The sequence below is a fragment of the Hippoglossus hippoglossus genome, chromosome 13, assembly GCF_009819705.1.
Source record: "Hippoglossus hippoglossus isolate fHipHip1 chromosome 13, fHipHip1.pri, whole genome shotgun sequence".
NCBI lineage: Eukaryota > Metazoa > Chordata > Actinopteri > Pleuronectiformes > Pleuronectidae > Hippoglossus > Hippoglossus hippoglossus.
In genome coordinates, this window is record NC_047163.1 from 16888095 (window position 1) to 16909787 (window position 21693).

The window sequence follows — 21693 nt, forward strand, 5'->3', positions numbered from 1 at the left end:
TGGAACAATCATGAGGCCCCCATTTGATATTTAGGATGACGCAAGATGTGGAGCTGTGTCATTAAACCTGGAGGAAAGCTGAGGAAGATGCATCAAAGTTAGGATGTGATGAATATGCAAATGAAGTTTACAACACACACTGGGGGGGAACATAACTTTATGTAGACAGATATACTGGATTTAAAAGAGGCTACATCCACACTGCTACGTTTGAGTCTTAAAACACATCACTGTTGCTTCCTCCACACTACTCTGCGGTCTCAAGTGGTAAATCTTGGTAAGTGGTTGTTCACCCCATTTTGTTCTCTTTAGTTTCGCTGTCTTGTATCATGGACGGGCAAAAGTGGAGATGTTTGATAGGTTCTTATCAGTCACAAGTCAACTACCAGCGGGGAATGCAAAGTGTTGCTAACGCTTGTCGTCAGTAACAGTTCCACCTCGACGTCGGTCCAGGGAAAGAAAATCCCTGCTCTTACTTTTCACCATTGATTTTCCTTTTTCTGAGTATTTTCTGTAACTAAAGAACCAACTTCATGGCTCCACCAGCACACACATGCTCGGTTTACATAAATGGACATGTGATATCCGTTTTTAGATGTGTTGGTATGAACAGAGATATGGAGCTAAAATGCTTGTCTGGACAGAGATCGTTTGTATTAGTATGGAGCAGCCAAAATCTACTTCTGTGGGAAACACTGCTTTCCATATGTAGTTGCTTATTATTTAATTTGGTCTTTTAGTTGAAGGTCCAGTTACTTTTCCAGTAGGCAGTGTTACGCTAGCTACATTTAACTCGCTTACTATCTGAAGTGGTAACGGACAAGTAAAGCAAACGGGCTTATTTTCTCTGTAAGGAGTTTAGCATCAGAGCTGACTGACAAAACGTACACACCGACTAGGGATTGGTTTCTACAAAACTCATGTTAAAGTGAAGAAGTTACAGTTTGAAGTATTAACAGAAAAAAATATATAAAAGCCAACTGACTCATCTGGGGACAAGTGTTAAAGATGGCAAAGGAAAAGATCGATTACTGTCGACTGCTGTCAAATTCACTGTGACTCGTGCTGAGCCAAGTTGTCCTACACTCGGAGTTTGTGAAATCTCTTCTGTTGCTGGCTAAACTTTCACTTATTTAAACTAATTCATGTGTTTTCATCAATCCTCTTGAGCATGTAGTAAAACATCAAGAGTGTGTAGTGTTGTGTCTTCCACCCCTGACGTGATCTAGAGGGAAGTTGGACATGTGACACGTTCTGACACGTCGTCCTCATGTGAAATATAACGCAGCTCGTTGGAGTGATTGAGATCCTGTAATTTATATATTCAATCAGCTTCACCATAATTGCAATTTTCATAAAATACTGATAGAAGGTGCATTGACCCATGGGTGCATACATAATATATAGAGCTTGACATATTTACTGTGGAAATGTCTTAAAGCACCAATATATTATATTCTGATGTCTACATTCAATCTGGCAACCTTTTTTGAAGCAATATAAATGTTGGTCCTTCTCACTGAGAATCCACACTTGAGTCTACAGCCATATTCAGTCTATATAATGAACTGTCAACACTCTACACCTAACATGTTGTCCAAGCTTTATGCAGCTGACTTTGCTCGCTACAAACATAATGTAGATTACAGGAAACAAATAAGCAACCATGAGCCGTTGAGACTGTTTTTTCCCCTTAAGCACATTGTATTGCTGTGATATAATAATTTTTTATCTCTGAGTCAGGATTTTGCACAGACATGAATAATCGTCGAGAATTTTCCACCTACATCATCAAAAACAGGTCAGACACTCACTGTAAATTATGTAGCTGAGGGGCATTCAGGGCGGCCATGCAGTCTGAACTTTATGTAGTGCCATTATGTGTGTCGGTGTGTGTCTGTGTGTGTCTGTTCACATGCTCTACATTGCGTGTTCATTTAGTTGTGTCGGTCCGTGAAAGCACACCGTCACATCATTATCCACGTACAGTATCTATTGTGTTTGTATCTATTTGTGTGCTGTTATGAGTTATGGCCGTCAGACGGAGGTGTCAGAGAGCAGACTTCCTCTCACACTGCAGATAACCTACCTGCATGTGGGTGTCCACGCTCTCCAGAACAGAACTGTTTGTCTTCCTGCTACTGTCTGATCTAAAAACTGTCTTTCACACTTAAAACTCACATTCAGGTAAATGCAATAAAAACTTAAAAAATGCCTTTTTCTCTGTTGGGTGTCTTCAGAGCAGCTTTACTCAGAGCAGCTCTTTAATTTAATAAAAACTTTGACCTAGCCGTATGAACCAAACATAGAGAAAGTGATGCATAGCTTTGATTATTGTAGTTTTTTCTGATACATGGTCGTTACACAAAGCTATAGTGGGAATGTGTGATGTAAGCTGTGATGCCATAGTTTCCCAATTGCTCTGTTTTACAGGTGCACACAGATACACAGGAAACAGAGTTTTCTTTGGAAGGTGTTTGTAAAAATGCCTGTAAACGACCTGTAAATGCCAGCCGCTTGGTTGTGGTGTTCCATGTACCTGCATGCATCTTACAGCCCACTATTATGTGCTGGACTGTCTCAGGGGTACCGCCTGCACCTATAGAGTCTGGGGTATATACATATTTTTACCACAGTTATATTGAATCCTTCTTCTTTGCAGTACTTTCAATTACAATTTATTTGTTACTGCTCATAACATAACATTTGACCTTTTTCTTTAAACTTTATATTACCATCATTAGGTAGCCTTTCAAGTTCTACTGCATTTTCTCACAAGGCAGTGGGAACATGAAGTAAAATAAGGTCTGCAGTGCTGTTCACATTCCGGTAACATAAGTTGCTTTGTGTTTATCGAGCGATTCAGGGAAACATCCTTGGAATGCTATGGTTTGATTCGGTAGCCGAGTACAAACACAATTTACAAAATTGAGGTCCCTGTGGCTCCAGACTATTATTTCAGGGTTAAGACTTGGTTTTGGAGCTCAGGTTATGATTAGTCTAAGGTGAGGGTAAGGGGTTTGTATGCGTCTCTGTGTGTGATGCTTTGATGTGAGCTTTGTTGCCTCCACTACCATGTGTTTCCTGTTTTTAGCAACCTCTTTGGTCTGACCAACCCCAACTGTCCCAAATGGATTTCTCTCATGCACACACACACACACACACACACACACACAGGACACATACTAATTCATATTTTCACAGACTACACACTTTCCTGCTTGGAGTGGTCGCTTGGTGAAATATGAATATGTCACCGTGTGATGTTGTTTTTCAGAAGCTGTTATTTCCTTCTTTTATGTTGTTTTTGGATTCACTGTGTTCCCTCCATCTATCTTCAGAGGTGTAAAGGTTGAGTTTCTGTCTCTTTTGCATGTTTGCTATTTTATTTGTTTAGACATTCTTTACTTTTTCTCTGGACTGGTGTGGGCCACTGGGTAGATGACCATGAGAGGGCAGGAAGGTGAACAAAGAGGATGATCATGGTTTTATTATAGAACGGCTGGGTCAGAGGACTGAATGGAAATAGTCAGACTGATGAAGACGGTTTGGGGGGGGTTGAGTGATATGATATGCACTTGTTGCCTTCTTGGCAAACCCTCTTTTAATTCTACTAATAGTTGAATATTTTTTATCATGAGTTCAGAGTAGATGTTATATAACCACCATAAAGTGGTATATAAAAATAATAATTCAGATGCAGATATTTGGTCAAGCAATCAAAGTGATAAAAAATACAAGAAAGACAGGAAAACATACATCACCATTTTCTTACCATGCATACAGTCCGTGTCATTACCAAACCTGACCTCCTTAGATTCTCAGTGGGTTTTGTTGCTGTCTCCCACACTCGATCCAACCAATCTAACCAACCTGTAGGAGTCATGTAGCGACCAGGGAAAGATTGGCAGCGTTCCCTCCCGTGAGTGCTGCCAACTGTGTTTGTTGCACTCACAGGTCTGAGCCAGATGGGCCACTTCCAGGAAGTGAACCTTGGTGAAAGCAGGTTATTATTTTAGCACTGTTTTTCTCCCAGTAGGACCAATGGTGCAACATTTCATGCCATCTCCATGTTCCTCCCAGTGAACTATATCCTGCCAATGTGAACTTTGACAATGTCCACCAGGATTGTTAGTCCAACCCTATTTCATGCTTTCCGTTATTGCATAGAAGCAGGCCTGCATTCACTTCAAATATTTTTAAGTATAAGTCAACACTTCCCTGTCAACTGGCTGTTTCCCTAACTCTTTGAAGGAGGCAAGAGTAAACCCTCTCCTGAAGAAACCCACCCTCAACCCGTCAGAAGTAAATAACTACAGACCTGTCTCTCTTCTCCCCTTTCTTTCCAAAACTCTTGAGAGACCTATCTTTAATCAACTCTCTTCCTATCTCCACCATAACAACCTTCTTGACCCTCACCAGTCTGGTTTCAAGGCAGGCCACTGAAACTGCCCTCCTTGCTGTCTCTGAGCAGCCTCACACTGCTAGAGCAGCCTCTCTCTCCTCTGTCCTTATCCTTTTAGACCTTTCTGCTGCATTTGACACAGTGAACCACCAGATCCTTATTTCCTCCCTTCAGGATCTGGGTGTCTCAGGCTATGCTCTCTCCCTGCTCTCATCCTACCTCAACGACGCACTTACTGGGTAACTTGGAGAGGATCTGTGTCTGAACCTTGTCCTCTCACTACTGGGGTCCCTCAACGTTCCGTCCTGGGTCCCCTCCTCTTCTCTCTGTACACCAACTCTCTCAACATCAGGAGAATACGTCCCCTTCTCACTCAGAAGGCGGCGCAGGTTCTGGTCCAGGCTCTCGTCATCTCACGCCTTGACTATTGCAGGTCTACCTGCTAGTGCCATCCGACCTCTGCAGCTCATCCAGAATGCAGCAGCTCGACTGATCTTTAACCTACCTAAATTCACTCACACTACTTCAAAACATCGGTACTTGCGTACCGTGCTGCGAACGGATCGGGTCCAGTCTACATCCAGGACATGGTCAAACCTTACACCCCAGCCCGTTCACTCCGCTCTGCATCTGCCAATCGGCTTGTTGCTCCCTCACTGCGAGCTAAACACTCAACTAAATCACGAATGTTTGCTGTCCTGGCTCCTAAATGGTGGAACGAGCTCCCCAATGACATCAGGACAGCAGAAAGTCTACACATCTTCCGACGCAAACTAAAAACACACCTCTTCCGACTATACCTTGTATAACAAAAAAAAAAAAAGCGATTTAGTAGCACTTAAATGGCGCTTACTTATAGCACTTTGTAGTTTGGCTTTCTTGAAGAAAATTGTACTTTCTTGATTCTTGTTGTTCTGGGTTTGTACCCTCATGGTTGAATGCTCTTATTGTAAGTCGCTTTGGATAAAAGCGTCAGCTAAATGAAATGTAATGTATTGTGATAACAATCATAACTTGATGCCTATTTAAAAATCAACGTTCTACACCTTTCAGATTTTCAGGCTCATTGGATAAAGACTAGGCATCAATCCATAATATAGCAGTGACATTAAAACAAATATGACCGACCCCCAAAACATGCTCAGCCACTCAGCAGGACTAATGGACTCCCTGTAGTTTTCACTGTTGCGATGAGGGATCAAACTATTTCCAGTAGATTATCAAATTGTCCTGGACTCATCCAAATAAAAACCTTGAACCGACCATTAGCCAGACGAAGCAACTGGACTATAGGTGATACTCCCTCTAATTTCACCTATTTCAAGGGTCTACTGTACATGTGTCCAATGTTTTATTAAGGAATAGCCTGTCACTCTCAATCGGAGCCGAGCAAGTGCCCTCTGCCTGTATATGTGAAATCCCTATTGGTCTACAGACTTCACAAAAAAGGGCTTCAAAAAGTGGCAGCGCGGTGCAGCTCATGCTTTGTCTGAGCTGAAGGAGTTCTGGGAAGAATGGTCCAAAAATCCTCCTTAGAATGTGTTTCTCTGATCTGCAGCTACAGAAACCACTTTGAGGTTATTTCTGCCAAACGAGGATTTTACCAGCCACTAAATCTCTGAATGTTTCAGGGATGTTTTCAACAAAGACACACAAGTTCTCACTTAGATGATAAGATCACAGCTTATGAACAATTAAGTCAGAGAATCAGGTACTTCCACAGGGATCAGGTTCTGTTTCTTTCCACTGTGTGTTTAGTCTAGTGATTTAAACGTCATGTTGGTAGATGTGGAATCAGTCCATGTGGAATAAACAGGAATCATGCCTTCATTCTCGCTCGTTGCTGTGACTTCCAATGACCATCCACTTGCGTGTGTGTGTGTGTGTGTTAGTGTTTGTGCCAGAAAACCCAATTAGAATGTCACTTTGTAAGTAAAGCTCTTAATCTCTTTTAAATGCGACTCAAATCTGTGTTTTCCTCCGTCTTGTTCATGTTTGCACTTTGCAGTTTTCTTTTTGCAGGTTTGAGTGTGTTGTATGTGTCGGTCTGCAGGGCCCTGTGTTAGTTTTATGTGTGTATTTATGCATGTCTCGTTTTTTTGCAGCAGGCAATGTGTGTGTGTGTGTGTGTGTGTGTGTGTGTGTGTGTGTGTGTGTGTGTGTGTGTGTGTGTGTGTGTGTGTGTGTGTGTGTGTGTGTGTGTGTGTGTGTGTGTAAGCTGTTTAAGCTCCTGCACCAGGTAATTCAGGTAATTGAATAGTCGGTAAGAATAAAGTGTGCCATGAAGTTCCTGTGCTCCCAGAAGTAACTCTTTTATAACTAATACCAACCCCCACACACACTCACACGCAGACACAGCAGTTAATCACTTCCATCGAATTAAAGTGACTCGGACGCTGGGGGGCTTGTGTTATTTGTTTCTTCCTGTAGCCCTCTCTCTCTTCCTTTCTCTCTCCGCTCCCTTTGCCCTGTTCTCTTCCTATATTACACTGCTGCAAATGCAATTTACCAAACCCAACTCTTCAGGAACTAAAGGAAATAAAAGCTGATATTTGTTCTGCTTGTTTCTATCCTTTTAGAGGTCGCGTGTGGAACTTTCAAAACCCTGAGAGTATAGCAAGCACAAAGCTTGATAAAACTTCCCATTTAAGAATAAGTTGTATTTACACAACAGAAAACAGTTTTAATATATTGTCAATTTCAATACACAGTAGTGTGTCTCTGAAGTATATCGGCAGAGCTTCCAACCGATTGTAGCATCACTCACACACGCACACACCTCACTTCTTCACTCGCACTTAAAGCAAATCATTTATTTAATGAAACAGTTTCGACCAGAGAAAGTCATTTCTATTGAGCTATTTTAAATGTGCAAGTGAAGAACCACAAGTACGACTGTCGTTTTTCTTCTTATGTCTGCAGATTCCTCACATACGGTCTTTCTCCATTATTCAAAAGCAATATCTAATATTCATACCTAAATGAAAGCTGTTCTATAATGTAGTGTGAAAGAGGGGAAAGATGGGAGCAGGGGACTAAGAGGGAATGGTGGGACTGGTGGTCAGAAGGGACAGGGATATGATGGTGTGAGTGAGTGAGTGAGTGAGTGAGTGAGAGAGAGAAAGAAAGAGAGAGAGAGAGAGAGAGAGAGAGAGAGAGAGAGAGAGAGAGAAACTGTGTATAGGTGACTGCTTATGTCTGTGTTTGTTTAAATGAATTTTGCAAAAGGAAAAAAATAAAACCTGGAGAAGAATCAATCATCGGGCAGAGAAGCTGAGAGAAGTGAGGTTGAAGTGTTGGAATCAAATCTTAAACCACACATTTCCAAACAAACACCTCCCGTCCTGGGTGTTTCCATGTTGGCATGTGCAACAGTAAACTGTCATTGTGAATGTTCTTGCCTTCGGGAATTGACCAGAGAAAAAGACGCCTTTATAAAAAATTTAAAAAAAAAAAAAAGCGAGAGGACAAATTGACAGCGCTCCGCCCATGCATTTCTGCTCCATGTCAGTTCAGTGTGTGATGTAGGGCAGCGCTGTCTCGCTACATCGTGTCTCAGCTATGCGTCAGATTCTCACCATTCTTTTCCTACACGCCTCAATGACTTCATCTGCTCTCCTCCTCCTACTCATCATCTGTCCGTGTGTCGCTGTTTCGAGGTCTGTGTGTCTCTCTGAAACCCTGTATTCTGTCTTAAGGCATCTTTTTTCTCTCCATCAACTCTGTTTATTCTTCTCCCACAACTCGCCCTGTCCAGCACCTTCTGTGTGGGGTGGGGTTGTGACAGAATGAGATGTACGTGGTATATTAATAGTCATGGAGAATATAATGGTTTCACAGTATATTGTATTTCATGATTATTATTACGTTATTACACAATGTTTGCTCTGGTGTTGGAGGAAATATTCACATTCTTTACAAAAAATCAGTAAAAGTAAAATATTAGTACCACACTATAAAGGCTTACATTGAATATGATAAAATGTACTTGAAGCATTTAAAGTAAAAGTACACAATGCAGATAATGGTATAATATACTATGCCACTCCATAAATATTACTTGCACATTATCGTAAAAGCATATTTTACTGTTTGATGACTCAGGAACAGGAAACTTTGACCATATTTCCTGCATATTGATTATGGAGTAATATGCTGATCCTTTTCTGTATTTATCAGTGGATTGAAAAACACATCGTATACTGCACTTTATTTTTAGTTGGAGGTGTGTGAAATACAAAAAGGTTTGTTATGCAACCTAGTGCACTTCTGCACCGGAGATGTGAGAATTTTCCATTGAAAACATGTTAGAAAAATGTGTGGGTATGTTGTTATAGTTTTTGGAAAGAGAATTGGACAAAATCTGAATTGGCAGGTCAGACTTTTAAAAAATCGGAATCGGCCAAGAAAATTGCATTCGGTGGATCTCTACTTAGAATAAGATCTCATGCCCTTTCCACAACCACTGGCCAAAGAAGGAGATATGAAAATGGTTTGAGAGACAGCAGTGAGCACTGGAAGGTGTTATGCATGCTGAGGCCACCCCCATGATTAATAAATGACTATGAGATTGAAAATCTACAGTCCCCTTAACTCTGCTTCCAAATGTGCACTTAAAAATAACACCAGCAGAGAAAGGGAAATGTGCGAGATGACAAATGGGACGGAGAAAATATAAGAAGACAGAGGGAGACAGGCAAGACATATTGAGACAGAGGTTTGAATAAAGGTCCTCAGATGTTTCCCTCCATTTTTTATGGTTTCATTTCCTGGATTTACGAGTAACAGCGGGGTGGTGATTTGTCCTGATAAGAAAGACAAAGACGGCATCTTGGGAGAGGATGAGACAAGGAATAAGTCAACGAGAATGAAATAGTGAAAATGAGAAATGCGTGTGAAACTGTGAGATCAAAGGGGAAGTGGGATAGAGGGAGGGAGGAAGGAAGGAAAAACGAAATGGTTTAACCACAGTGGAGTCAAGGACATCAGGTTAAATGTGACAAATAAGGTTTGACATGTCAGGATTTTTCAATATTAGCAGCTAATCACCAAACATGTAATTGCATTGTTGTTAAACATCTTTTGCATGAAACTATAATTTTGATGGATCTGAGATCAGCTTGGCGGATATAGCAAGACGGTAACCACAGATTGTTCAGGGGCAACGAGAATCTACCCAGAGTACCTGACCTCACCCGGTATTTGGACGAACTCAGAATCAGCTCAATAGGACCTTATTGATGGTACTATAATGTAGTGTCATTGAGATATATGCATGCATAAGAAAAGGAAATATGCATTGTGACGGCAGCATCATCGAAGACAAAGTGAGTTGACATTTTGTGTGTCTGTGTGTGTTTGTGTGTGCAGGCACATTTGCCCCAAGAGAATGATAAGAAGCTGCTGACAGACATAAAAACAGCCTTCTAGGAATGATGGGTTCAAACAAATAACATGCTCCTTCTGTCTCTGACTGTCTTTCTTCCTCTTTTCTGATTGATCTCTTTCCCTATAGTCTCTTTTACCGTCTCCATATTTGCTTTGCTTTTTGCCTAAATCTTAATAATTCTGCTCAGTTTTGTTTATCTTGCTGTTTGTCTCATTTTCAATTTCCATCATCCCCCTCGGGACCCTCTCTTTGAATAACTCAAAGACCGGTCTAATGGATGCATGGATGGACAGTTGGACGGATGAATGGACGGATGGAAAAATATCTGGCTAGTTGGTGGATTGTGGGATGTGACTGGCTGGCTGTATGAGGGAGACTGTAGTGAAGCGATAACGGCACAGGAAGTGTTGCCACAACCACTGGGGCGAGAAACACCCTTACATAAATGGGCATGAAGCATGCACTGCAAATAAAGATGGATGACATGACAGCCCCCTAAAAGTGAATCCAAAGCGTCTTGATCGCCCCTGTGGGCTGGCTGCTTCACAGGTCATAACCCCTAACTCCCCCATGTTGGTGGATGGGACACTGACCAAAACTAAAACGTCTCTAAAAGATGGTTTTCTGTCATTATAGGTAAATCAACATTGTGATGTTAAACATTGTATACTTAACATTAGCATATTAACAGTGTGATTGTAACGATTTTAGCATGCTGATGTTAGCACTTAGCTAAAAACTCTCACTGTGACCAGGTTCAGCCTCCCAGAGCTTCTAGCATGGTTGTACATTCGCCTCACACAACAAACTCAGCTCAGGGTTTCACATACTGTAGGTGCAGTGTTGTGCTCTTGATGGCTGTTTCCCAGATTGGAAGAACAACCAAGCCAATCAGATATTAATAGGTGGCACTGGAACAGCAGCTTGATGTGTGAGAAAAATGGCAACAGGTAAAGAACAAACGTATATGTGTATACACAGGTACTAATAAATCAACTATTTGTTATTTGCTGCTTTGGTTTGGGCAAAATAAAGTTGTTCCCAAACAGAAAATGGAAACTTGGACACAACCACTGCTTGACAAAGTAAAAATAAAATCACTATTCAGTCTGACGATCAGACTATAATTGTTAGACATTTAACTGGTGCAATGATACGAGCTGTCCTCTGTTTGTGGTGTCTGACAGCGGCAGAGAAGATCAACAGCTTCTTCATAACTGTTCATTCAAACCTGAAACTTGACTGTCTGTGCTTGTGTTGACACTTAAGACACTTCACAGTTTTACTGTAAATCTCTTTGAGGGCTGTGCAAAGTAATGACCTCATCTGACAACATGTGAAAGATGATTCATATGACGCTCTATTGTCCAACCCATTAAGCCACAAGGCACAGATGGAGATGGGAAAGCAACATGAAGGCAACATAAATAAAAATGGAGGAGAGTGTATGTTACTGCAGAATGGGATTATCGCCATAGATTTTATATAAATATGTAGGACATGACAACTCCCGTAAAGTAAAGCAAAATGCTCTAGATAGTCCCCCTGGTGGCTGGCTGTAGTAAAGGTTATAATCCCTGCCTTATTCATGATAGAAGTTGGGACGAGGATCAAACTAAAATGTTTTATGTGATGCTATTAAAATGGGGTGAACCATAATGATTGACAGCTGAGACTGACTCATGATTGGCCAAGTGAGAACATGGGCAGGAACATACTGCAGCTCCATCCCCTGATTGGTTCTGTGCAGACTCTGATTCCAAATGATATGATCAGCAGAAGATGGCAGCGTTCATATCCAGGATATTTTGGCTTTATTTCTGTGGGAGGAAGTAGAGACGTACCCTCCATCTTTATTTACCGTCTGTAGTAATTCCCAACAGGTGAAACACTCCGACCAGCCAAGACAAAACAAGAAGTCAAGATTTATAATTATGTGTTGGGACATGGTTTTTGTGAAACAAAGTTTGGCCTACATGTGCAGTCAAAAGCCTGAAGCCACATGTCCTTTGTTCTGGAGAAAACCAGAGCCTCCAGAACTCAGTCTCCCAGGGGGCCTCAACGTCACACAGAGGTGTGAAAACCGACAGGAGACACAAGTTTCAACTCCTATTGGTCACTCTGGGCCCCATGACCTGTGAGGTCACCGGGCCAATATAAGGCCTGTTCCCCCTCTCTTCTATCTCTTTCCATGAGACCCGTTGAGGGGAGAAGTTTGGCTTCTCCAGCTACATCTTCTCTTTCCATTCACCTCTTCGAGAGGAGCACACCGCTCCTTCCACGAATCCTCTCAGAGGAGAAGGGCGACGGTCCAGCTCACTCTTTCAACTCAAATAAACTTCATGGAGGAGAGTTGCAGCTTCCAGCTCATCTCACCAAGGAAACCTCCTCGCAATCCAAGCTCTACCAACCTCTAAGCCGCGACGCGATGTCCTGCAGGAGAACTTCAAACAGCAACTGAGCTGCACAGCCCAACAGAACCACGAAGGCAGGAGCCACAAACCAGCAAGACGACTTCACAGAACTGCGAACTGCACAGCAACTTCTTTTTTCCCCTTTCCACGGACGGGTAACACAACTGGGCTTAATAATTATACTAGGCTAAGCAAAGACTGTTTATTCGATTCCTTGTGATGTTTATAAGTTTGATTTGTGTTGCTGTGATATTGTGGTTACAAGTTATTTGAAAGTTAATGTTAGTTATGCTCTTCAGTCTTTCCTTGCATGCATCTAGTAACTTTCTCTAATTTGGCACACACATGCATATCACAGCACCTAATTATCTCTGACCCCCCGCTACATGTCGTAAAACATTCCAAAGGGGGGAGGGTGTTATCTCTTTGGCCAGCCGCCATTTTGGAAGCACGCTGACTCACACAGACACACACACATGCATACTCACATACCTATCTTTGTTTAGTAAGTACACCGTTAGTAATTTGTGTTTTTTATACTTTATTATATTCATAATAAATGTTTTTCTTTCACAAATGTTTTTTCATTAATGTTGCATAAGTTAATTTTGCCAACCTCTACACTGTCAAGAACTCTATGTCCTTCAACTTAGCTAACTATCTATATGGTAATTTTGGTTATAGTTATTAATTTAATTGTTAATCAGAGTTCCAAATTTGTAGTTAGTACTTTTATGAGACTTAATCAATAAATATTTTCTCTTCCTTTGAAGGGTGGTGCCCTGAGGTAACTTTAACCAATTAAAGTTATTATTTAATATTCATATTTTTAATATTAATATTCAATATTTTATTTTGATAACCACATTTATTGAATGCCGAAAAGGCACACCATTTTATGGTATCACGTTTAATGCATTATTGCACAACATATGTGTACTATATGTGTTGTCGTCTGGATATGCAATGGTTTGAGACGGAAATATTGTACAGCCCTTGTGTAAGGTACCCGCTGAATCACAGCACATTTTCTATACGGTGAGGTTTCCACAGGTTATCAAACAAGCCATTCTTTCATATCAAATAACACCATGTAAAGTCAAACATCTGACAATTAAAAAATAATCAAAGCACTGGAGGCAGTGATGATAGAAATATTTTATTTATCAAAACCAAGCTGATATTTTTAATAAAACAACTGAGAATGACAATAAATTATTTAGGAAAAGAATACTGCTTCATACAGACTATTTTTCTGAATACAACAAAGGACATTTTTGTGTTGAAACTAAAATCATTTCTCAGATTTGAAACATGACAGGCTGAAAACTCTGGAGCAAATATTTTTGAAAGTAGATTATTCTGAAATGTTCCCAAAGGTCTTAGCTGTTCTAAGTTGGTGTGAGTAAAAAAAACAAGCAGGTTTAAACGTCAGACTTTGAAATACACATGGTTCTATTGTCAAGAACCACAAGAGGAAACTGAGCTTTTTGGAGCGTGCAACAATGGAATGTGCTGATAACGCCGGCAAACTGGCAGACACAGGATGCACACACACCCCTCACATACATTAATATTCCCCCCCAAAATATGAAATTTGATTTCATAAAAAGCTCTAACATCTGTGTTGGTACAGTAACTATACATTTTACAGCAAAGCACATTGGAAAAATAACATGTTACCTAATCACCATTCGGCTTGCTGGAGTTGTCTGAAAATATAATGTGTGTTTGTGTGTGAGAGTGAATTGTGTCTGAGATAGATGACTTGGAATATGACTATCGCACAACCCTGATACACTTTTGAAACATATTGGTATCCCACACCTGCCAAATATCATGCGTGACTTACAGCACAGACGTGCACATAAAAGTGCTGCCAGCACACGGCTGATGGGGTTTTGCTGTGACTGAGGAAATCATCTGTGTCCAGTTATTCTCTTTTTTTGGTCTGTCTCTTAAACAGGAGTAGTGCGTCAAATCCCATTTTCCCTGCGTGAAGCCAGCCTGTAAGCGAGCTAGTGATGCTGGGCTACGCAGCAGGTGAAGATGGAGCGATGACAGATGACCGCGTCTTTTATTCCTCACAGCTGGCCCATGTGTATGGAAATGTTGAGCAGTTAGTTTGAATTCTTGCTCCCCTGTTGCTTTGATACTCGAGCTCCCCACCTACAGACACAACACACACACACTGGCAGTCGCACTCACATGCCGGCCACTCACATGCTTGTATCTGCTGCCAGCTCTTACAGACTGTTGGTAACCCTTAACCCCTTAAAACAAAAGGACCTCTTCCTGAGCACACACACACACACACACACACACACACACACACACACACACACACACACACACACACACACACTCACTTCCTCTCTGAAGTATCTGTCTTATTTTCAACAAAGACTAACAGCACTACTCTAATTCTCTCAGATCTCTTTTTCACTGTGGTGCTGCAGCAGACATGCAGAGCGGAGGGTCAGATAGAAGTACTTTTATTAAAAAGACAAAGCTACTCTCCGAAAAAGTGATGCATGCTGTTTGAAACCACTGAAGGAGCAGCCATTTCTTTCCTGTGTCACATCTTGAAAGTGGTCCCCCCCCCCTCTGCAGCTCTCATCCACGAGTCCTACAACTCGGCAGCTCGATTGCCCCTTTTCTGCCAGCCACTTTCTCCTAAAATACTTCCCCTCCGTCTCCCTTCCTGAGCGTCTTTCCTCTGTTATGTCTTTAGGGTCTGAAGCTCACTGGTTTTATCCGTGTCGGCAGAATTCCGGTTAGCAACTGGAATGCCAGGAATGTTCAGAATAAATGGGCAGCGGCCTGATCTGACATCTCCTTTGGTGCTTTTGAGGCTGAGTGATGAACGGAGCGAGAAAGTGTGTGTTAGAGATGGAGTTACCGAGGAAGAAAGAATAGGAATGGGAAAGGGTATGGATGGAGGTACAGACAAAAGAGAAGCCAGGATGTATTCAGACAAAAGGGCTGTTCACTGAAAAATAGAGCAGAGCAGGATTCAATATAAATAACTACCGTTTTTTTCTTTAAGTAGCAGTGAAAGCCTGGAGTGAGTGAGTGTGTGTGCGAGTGTGTTAGTGTGCAGCTCAGACCTGGAGGGTTGTGGTTAGCCTAATTTCACATCAAGATAAAGTGGTATTTTGGTTTACACTTCCTCCAAAGCCCTCTCACCCCCTCCTTCTGTCTCACGCTCACTCATCTCAGCGGGCTCCTGGCAGAAGAGGTGCCCGAAGTTTCTAGAAACAGTCTTATTCTAACAAGCCTAAAGACATACATGTGAAATTGGAATAAAATACTGGTTGCGTAGCAGTCTAAGCCAATTCTTTTTTAATTGTAATCTAGTTGGCATTTAATAAACTCTATGAATTAAAATTTAAATGTAATTTTAATTCGGTATTTGTGCTATGTGGTATTTTTTCAATTCAAAGGAGGAAAAAACTAAGTGAATTCCTTCAGAGACGCTCCACTGTTATTTTAACATTTCATGGAGCACAAGTGATGTTTATTTTGGTCAAAACTGTTATGATTTTTTATCCATGTTGCAGGAAAGTTGAGTAACAAATATCTTTGGCTTGAAACATTTATGCATTTGCAGTGGTGTCCCGTGAACAGAGGAATGTAGTTGGTTGCAAGACCAGAAGTCATGTGATGCGAGCTGCGGTTTGCCAGTCATAATGTTGCTGTCTTCTTTACCGCGTGTCTGCGTTGCTGTTGTTACATGAAGTCCGTTGCAAAAAGAGATACAGAAAGAACTCGTCCAACAGTTCGAGACGCATGTGCCTGTCTGGAGTGTCTCAGCGAGGAGGCTGGGAGGGACACGCACACTCGCACGTTTCATGGTGTGTGAGGAAGATCTCGTCTATGATCCAACGCACCCGTGGCCGCCGATGGCGTTGAGGCAAAGTGACCTCTGGGGCGTATTTCAGCACCTGGAGGAGACAGAGAGTAAGACATCAAGGACGATGAGACGGAGAAGCACAAAAAAACTTCCCTTAGACATTGGTAGGTGTTAAAAACCTATTGTCATGTCGTGATTCCAATAAACAATATTTGAAAATAGTTAAGTATATATCTTTAAACCCTTTGAGATGAATCACGCGCTAAAAAACGTGACATTGAAGCAAGTGAGAGAAGACAAAACTTTGGAAGCCATGACATGTACACTCTTGTCCACTCACACCGGGATCCCTTTATTATTTTGAAATTCATTGGGAGCTGGAGTTCTTCCCAGCAAAGATATATCCAGAACAAGTTGCCAATGGATTGACTGTTGACTTTGCAAAGAGAAAACAGTGATCAGTATGTGAGGGAAAATACCAAACATCAGGTATTTAAATAAAGGGATTTAGTAAAGCCGTGTTGACACAGATTGCAGTGGCAAACAGACAGTCTGACATAATATGAGATTTTTACTACATCAAAAAGTTGACATATTGTTTTTCTAAGCAAAAGTTTGATAATTCTTTACAAATGTAGAGTCAAGAAAGAGTTAACATGGGTTTGTTTACACTACGAGTCTACAAAGCTGCTTTCAGACATGCGCTGAATGCCGAAAATCCTCTGGACATTTGCAGACATACTCTAGGTGGGCTGTATGCGTGAACGCAAATGTCTTCGCAAGAGCCTCCCGACTTTCTGCCGTCTTTCTCCAGCCAGTCCCTTAGCAATAAGTCAACAGAATGTCCGCATGTGAGAACGGAGCAGGAGAATCCTCCACAGGATTCACCGTGATCGAGTGGGCGCCTTGATGATATTTCTAATTTGCAACAGATGCAAAAAAAAGAAAAAAATCATAAAGAAAACAAATATCACTGCATGAAGAGTTGTTCGCCTGTAAGAAAAAGTCCGGACACAATTCTGCGGACATCCTCCTGAGGTCATGTATAAAAATGGTGCTTTAGAATCGTATTAATTTTATCTGACTCTACTGTAGGTTGCCACATTGTTCGCAGGTGCTGTTTCTTCATGAGAAATCAACTAAAAGTACAAACTGTTCCACAGGTAATGCAGTGAGTTCGTTCTTCAACGCTCGGTAAACTGCAGGTGGCCTCTGACTCATGTCAGGACTCACCAGCACTGATACAAGAGTCTTGATTGATAATGGGTTTGTCAACAAGTTAAGTAACTGGGGGAAGCTTTGACTGGTCTATGGCTGCTGGCTAAGAGAACAGGGTGGAAATCTCTCATAAAAATGCACAACCACACATACAGGCAGTTCAATGCATGTACAATATACACACACTCATACACACACTCATACACATGGCACAATTGCAACCTAAACTCCACTTTTGTCTAAATTCCCATTGTATGAATTTTAACAGAGAGAGAGAGAGAGAGAGAGGGAGAGAGAGGAAGAGAGAGAGGGGGGAGGCCCTACAGACCATGTTTCAATAATGAAACTACACAAGAACAAAGACACAAAGCGATGGAGGGAAGAGAGAGAAGAGAATGAATGACAGGCTTAAAGAACAAGAATGGTGCTTTTGCAAAGAACTAAATTGAAAATGGGAATTGGAAAGAATGAAAGGATGATGGAAGCCCAGAGAGAGAAAGAGTGATAGAATGCCAAACAGTGTCCTGAGACAGATATGGAGAGATGGGAAAGAGAAAGACAGATGCAACATAGAAACAAATGGAGGAGAGCAGCAGAAGGAAAAAGAGTGAGGCTGCTGGTGCATTGCTGCTTCATTGTTGATGCAGCGCCTGCCACTGCACGCCCGGTTTCTCCTGCTTCTCTGAAACCGCATCACTCACTTACTCACACACACGCCGTCCTTAGCCCCTCGCCGATTGTGCACCTAAAATGTGCTGGGAAGTTTTCATAGTCTCACGTTCCAGCACAGCTCACATCTGAATTACATGCTGTCATGTTAATGGAAAAAGCTTCAGTGTGCCCCGGCACATGCTGAGAGATATTAAGTTCACATCTTGGTCTATATCAAAATTTACATTTTGTATATAATTATTGTGCGTAAGGAAAGAGAATCAACATAGTAAATGTAAACCCATATAAAGAATTTAAGCATTTTAGATCAATTTATAAAAAAAAATTTAGATTATTTTAAATTTCTTGTGGTGTAAGATTTTTGGAATGGAAAATCAGAAAAATCGCCAGGCATCAGTGACCAATGCCAAAGCATCCAGCAAATGCTTTACACACAGAATGTAAGTAAATAGGAACGAGGCCAGGTCACAAACAAAAACTAAATATTGGCTTGTGCTTTTGTAGGTAAAACTGCATACAATGTGGAGCAGTAAATGATGAAGATTTTTGAAAAACAAATGAACAAAAAACTCTCAATTTGTCATTTGGGTGATGCGTTGCCCACCAGTCTGTGGGTGTGTATCAGTATCTGTGTAAGAGCTGTACCTCGTGTAGTTTGGGCACCGTCTTGGAGGCCTGACAGGTGCAGCCGTTGTTCCAGTTGTTAGTTCCGCAGCCGCAGTTGCCTCCGCAGCGTTTGACTAGCAGACATCGAGGGAAGAAGACGGCGTTGGTGGCCCTCAGCTCCTCGCGCAGGTTTACAGAGTAGTTGCGTGGGGTACAGCTGTAGCGCTTGACATCATCATATAGACGGTTCAGATCAACTGGATGGACGCAGAGACAGAGGGGGGGGAGGGGGGGGGACGTGTTAGATGAGTTTCTGTTCTATTCATCATGGAATCCTTTTCTTTATTACAGCGATAACACACGACACCCCTAACTTCAATCCATCATCTGAGAGGTTACTATTCTGTTGTCCAGTGTACAACTACAAACATTTGGTTGGTTTTTCTATCACAATAAATGTTTACTAGACAGAGATGAAAGAATATAACGGAAGAATGGAGGTGAGTGAGGCAAAGTGGCTGTGATTGACTCAGCACAGAGACAAAGTCTGAACACAAAGGCCAGGGGAGGAATTAATTGACTGTAGATTGGATATCGTGACAATCTACAGTCTGAGTCCTGGACCTGGCTTGGCTTGCAATGCTTCAAAACTAATTTCAGAAAAATCGAAGGGATTATGGGACAAGCTGATTGTATAAACGACTTAAGTCCTGGTCAAGAGGGGGAAAACCAGGAGCTTGATGTTCATTTGATGGATGACTGTATTTTGTTTTTAATGTTATTACACAGACACAGTGATGCTCAAGGCAAATTTCCCAGTGGGACAGTAAAATCTACCTCCTACCTCATTAAAATCTGTCTGTATTTCTGTATTTCTCTCCAGTATTGGCATTGGCATAGAAACCGCTGAATGAAAAAATGCACTGAGCAGCACAAAGAGAACCTGAGGTCAAAGGCTGCTGAATGTTTGTTAAAGATGGACAAAGAATAGATGTGGTTAAAGGAAAAACCACAATCAACAATCCTCTCCAGCATTGGTATGGATTTTCTAGGAGTGAACTATGACAGATTGAAAGAGACACATAATGTATTTTCTGTAGATATAAAGGGAGCACTTTAAATTGATCATATTAAAAAGGCCACCCAGGGCGACCACATGTTGTTAGAAGGACAAGAGATGAGCTCTGATCAGTGTCAGACGGACGGCTCTCCTCTAATAATCACCACACTGTTCATTACAACGCTGGTGATTTGTCTTGGCCATTAGACCAATGATTTTGCTTTACTTTAGGATAAAAAAAAACCAACTGAGTGACTCTTTTATGAACTCGATAAAGTTGGTAATTATTTTCTTAGTTCTGCAGAAGTCTAGCAATGCGTGTGCCCTTGTCTTCTGCTCTAACAGCTGCCTGTAACTACTGCATTGTGATAATTAAATGTCTGCCTGTCTTTTAAGTGGTAAACCAAGGAAAACGTTATTGCACTGCCACTTATGGATAATATCTAATATAACTCATCATTTACAGTAAATGTGAAAAGCACAATTGTTTAGCTCATTGCAGATGTTCCTTTTCATAGTGTAGAAAAAGCTTTTTCATACTTGGAAATGTGCTGTACATACTTGCTGTTAGACAGGTGGGGAACCATTTTACTATCAAGGGCCATTTTATTCATTAGAGCAGGGGTCTTCAACGTTTTTCAGGCCAAGGACCCCCAAACTGATGGAGAGATGGAGCAGGGACCCCCTACTATATGTATTGTATAAAATTGTGTTTTATATTAAACTGGGCCAAGTGCCATGTATAAACATAGCTACCCTGTTATTGTGCATTCAATACTAAGCTATAAATAATACACAGGTTCATATATTCATGTTTTTATTTTAAACATTTGCAAGGTACAGGGTGGCCATGCCACTGCCATTTATAAACATACATCTTGCATACAACACTGAGCTATTAAAATAATTCACAGATTCATGTTAATGTGTATTTAAAGACATTTAAATTGGCCTTTCAATTACTGAATACAGATTATATCACTCTAACCTCTTCAACGTGATCATTGAAATTAGGCATCTGTGAGATGCTATTCACTGTTGTTTAAATGCAGGTCATAGAGAAACACTTCTTGCGGTGCCCTTTAATGTTTTTTTCAATACACTGTGCCATATATGTTCTCTGCCCTTTGAATGCACTCAAATTTGACCTTGTCTAGAGCTAGCAGCTCTGCAGCGGCAACAAAGCACACTTCATAAATTCTCCTCCTGAATGAGCTCTGAGGTTCTCAGCTGTTAGTTCGCTTACTACACAACTTGTCTCCATTTGCCTCTTAACATTGTGTCTATGACAATGTGGTCTAGTAGCCCCATAATTCTGTATACATTTGTGCCTGCAACTCATAAAGTCCAGTATATTTGCAGCTGTAATGACACTGGCAAAATTTCACAAATGTAATTATAATAGTACAAATATTTGTAAAAGGTTAATAGCATTAGTCCAATTGGCTCCTGAGGTTCAGATTGGACATCCTTGAGCACCCATTGGCCTACTGAGGCTTTACTACCTGCAGGAGCCACTTTGAGAAAGGGTGACTGAACAGCCTCTCAGCAAAAGAAACATGACAAGAAGAAATTGCTGATGCGTTCACCTTCATGGTAGAATGCAACTGTCCTTCGTCAGAAAGAAAGTAGGGGGAGAAAGCACTTATCACATCAAACAGCAGCTTCTAAACCCCATAACCTATCAGAAAGACTGTATGATTGCAGCCTGATTCTCTCCAAGCAATGTACACCTACTGTAGCATGCCCCCAGGCAAAGACAACAAAGAGAGGAGATCTTACACTGACTGAACAAACACGTCAACTCCATAAACCACTGAGGCAGTGAGACGGGGTAAATTCTGTTTTTAAATTAGTCAAATGTGTTTAAATTAAGTTTATTTTCAGTGGAAATAACTACAATTCTTCAGTTCATTGAAATACATCAGGCTTTTGCAATGCAACACAAAACTAAGACTTGTCCAAATCGATATTTGCAGTCTACTACCGCAGCAACACTTAGAAAGGTTGATTTAATATTGGGTTATGTTTGAGCTTCACTGCAACAGTTAAACTTTAGGGATCACTCATAGA

At 41.2% G+C, this 21693-nt stretch overlaps 1 protein-coding gene across 2 annotated transcripts in view; it reads right to left on the reverse strand.

Annotated features, from left to right (window-relative positions):
• Nucleotides 1-14701: 14701 nt before the first annotated feature.
• Nucleotides 14702-21693, reverse strand: part of pdgfd (platelet derived growth factor d) — a 50211-nt gene continuing 43219 nt past the window's right edge. The window contains exons 6-7 of one of the 2 annotated variants that reach the window (XM_034604728.1): nucleotides 18600-18817; nucleotides 14702-16155 (exon numbers count right to left, since the gene is read on the reverse strand). In XM_034604728.1, the coding sequence (XP_034460619.1) occupies nucleotides 16021-16155; nucleotides 18600-18817 (353 nt within the window). In that variant the 3' untranslated portion in view covers nucleotides 14702-16020. The remainder of the gene's footprint in view (nucleotides 16156-18599; nucleotides 18818-21693) is intronic. The other variant, XM_034604729.1, reaches the window with a different exon arrangement.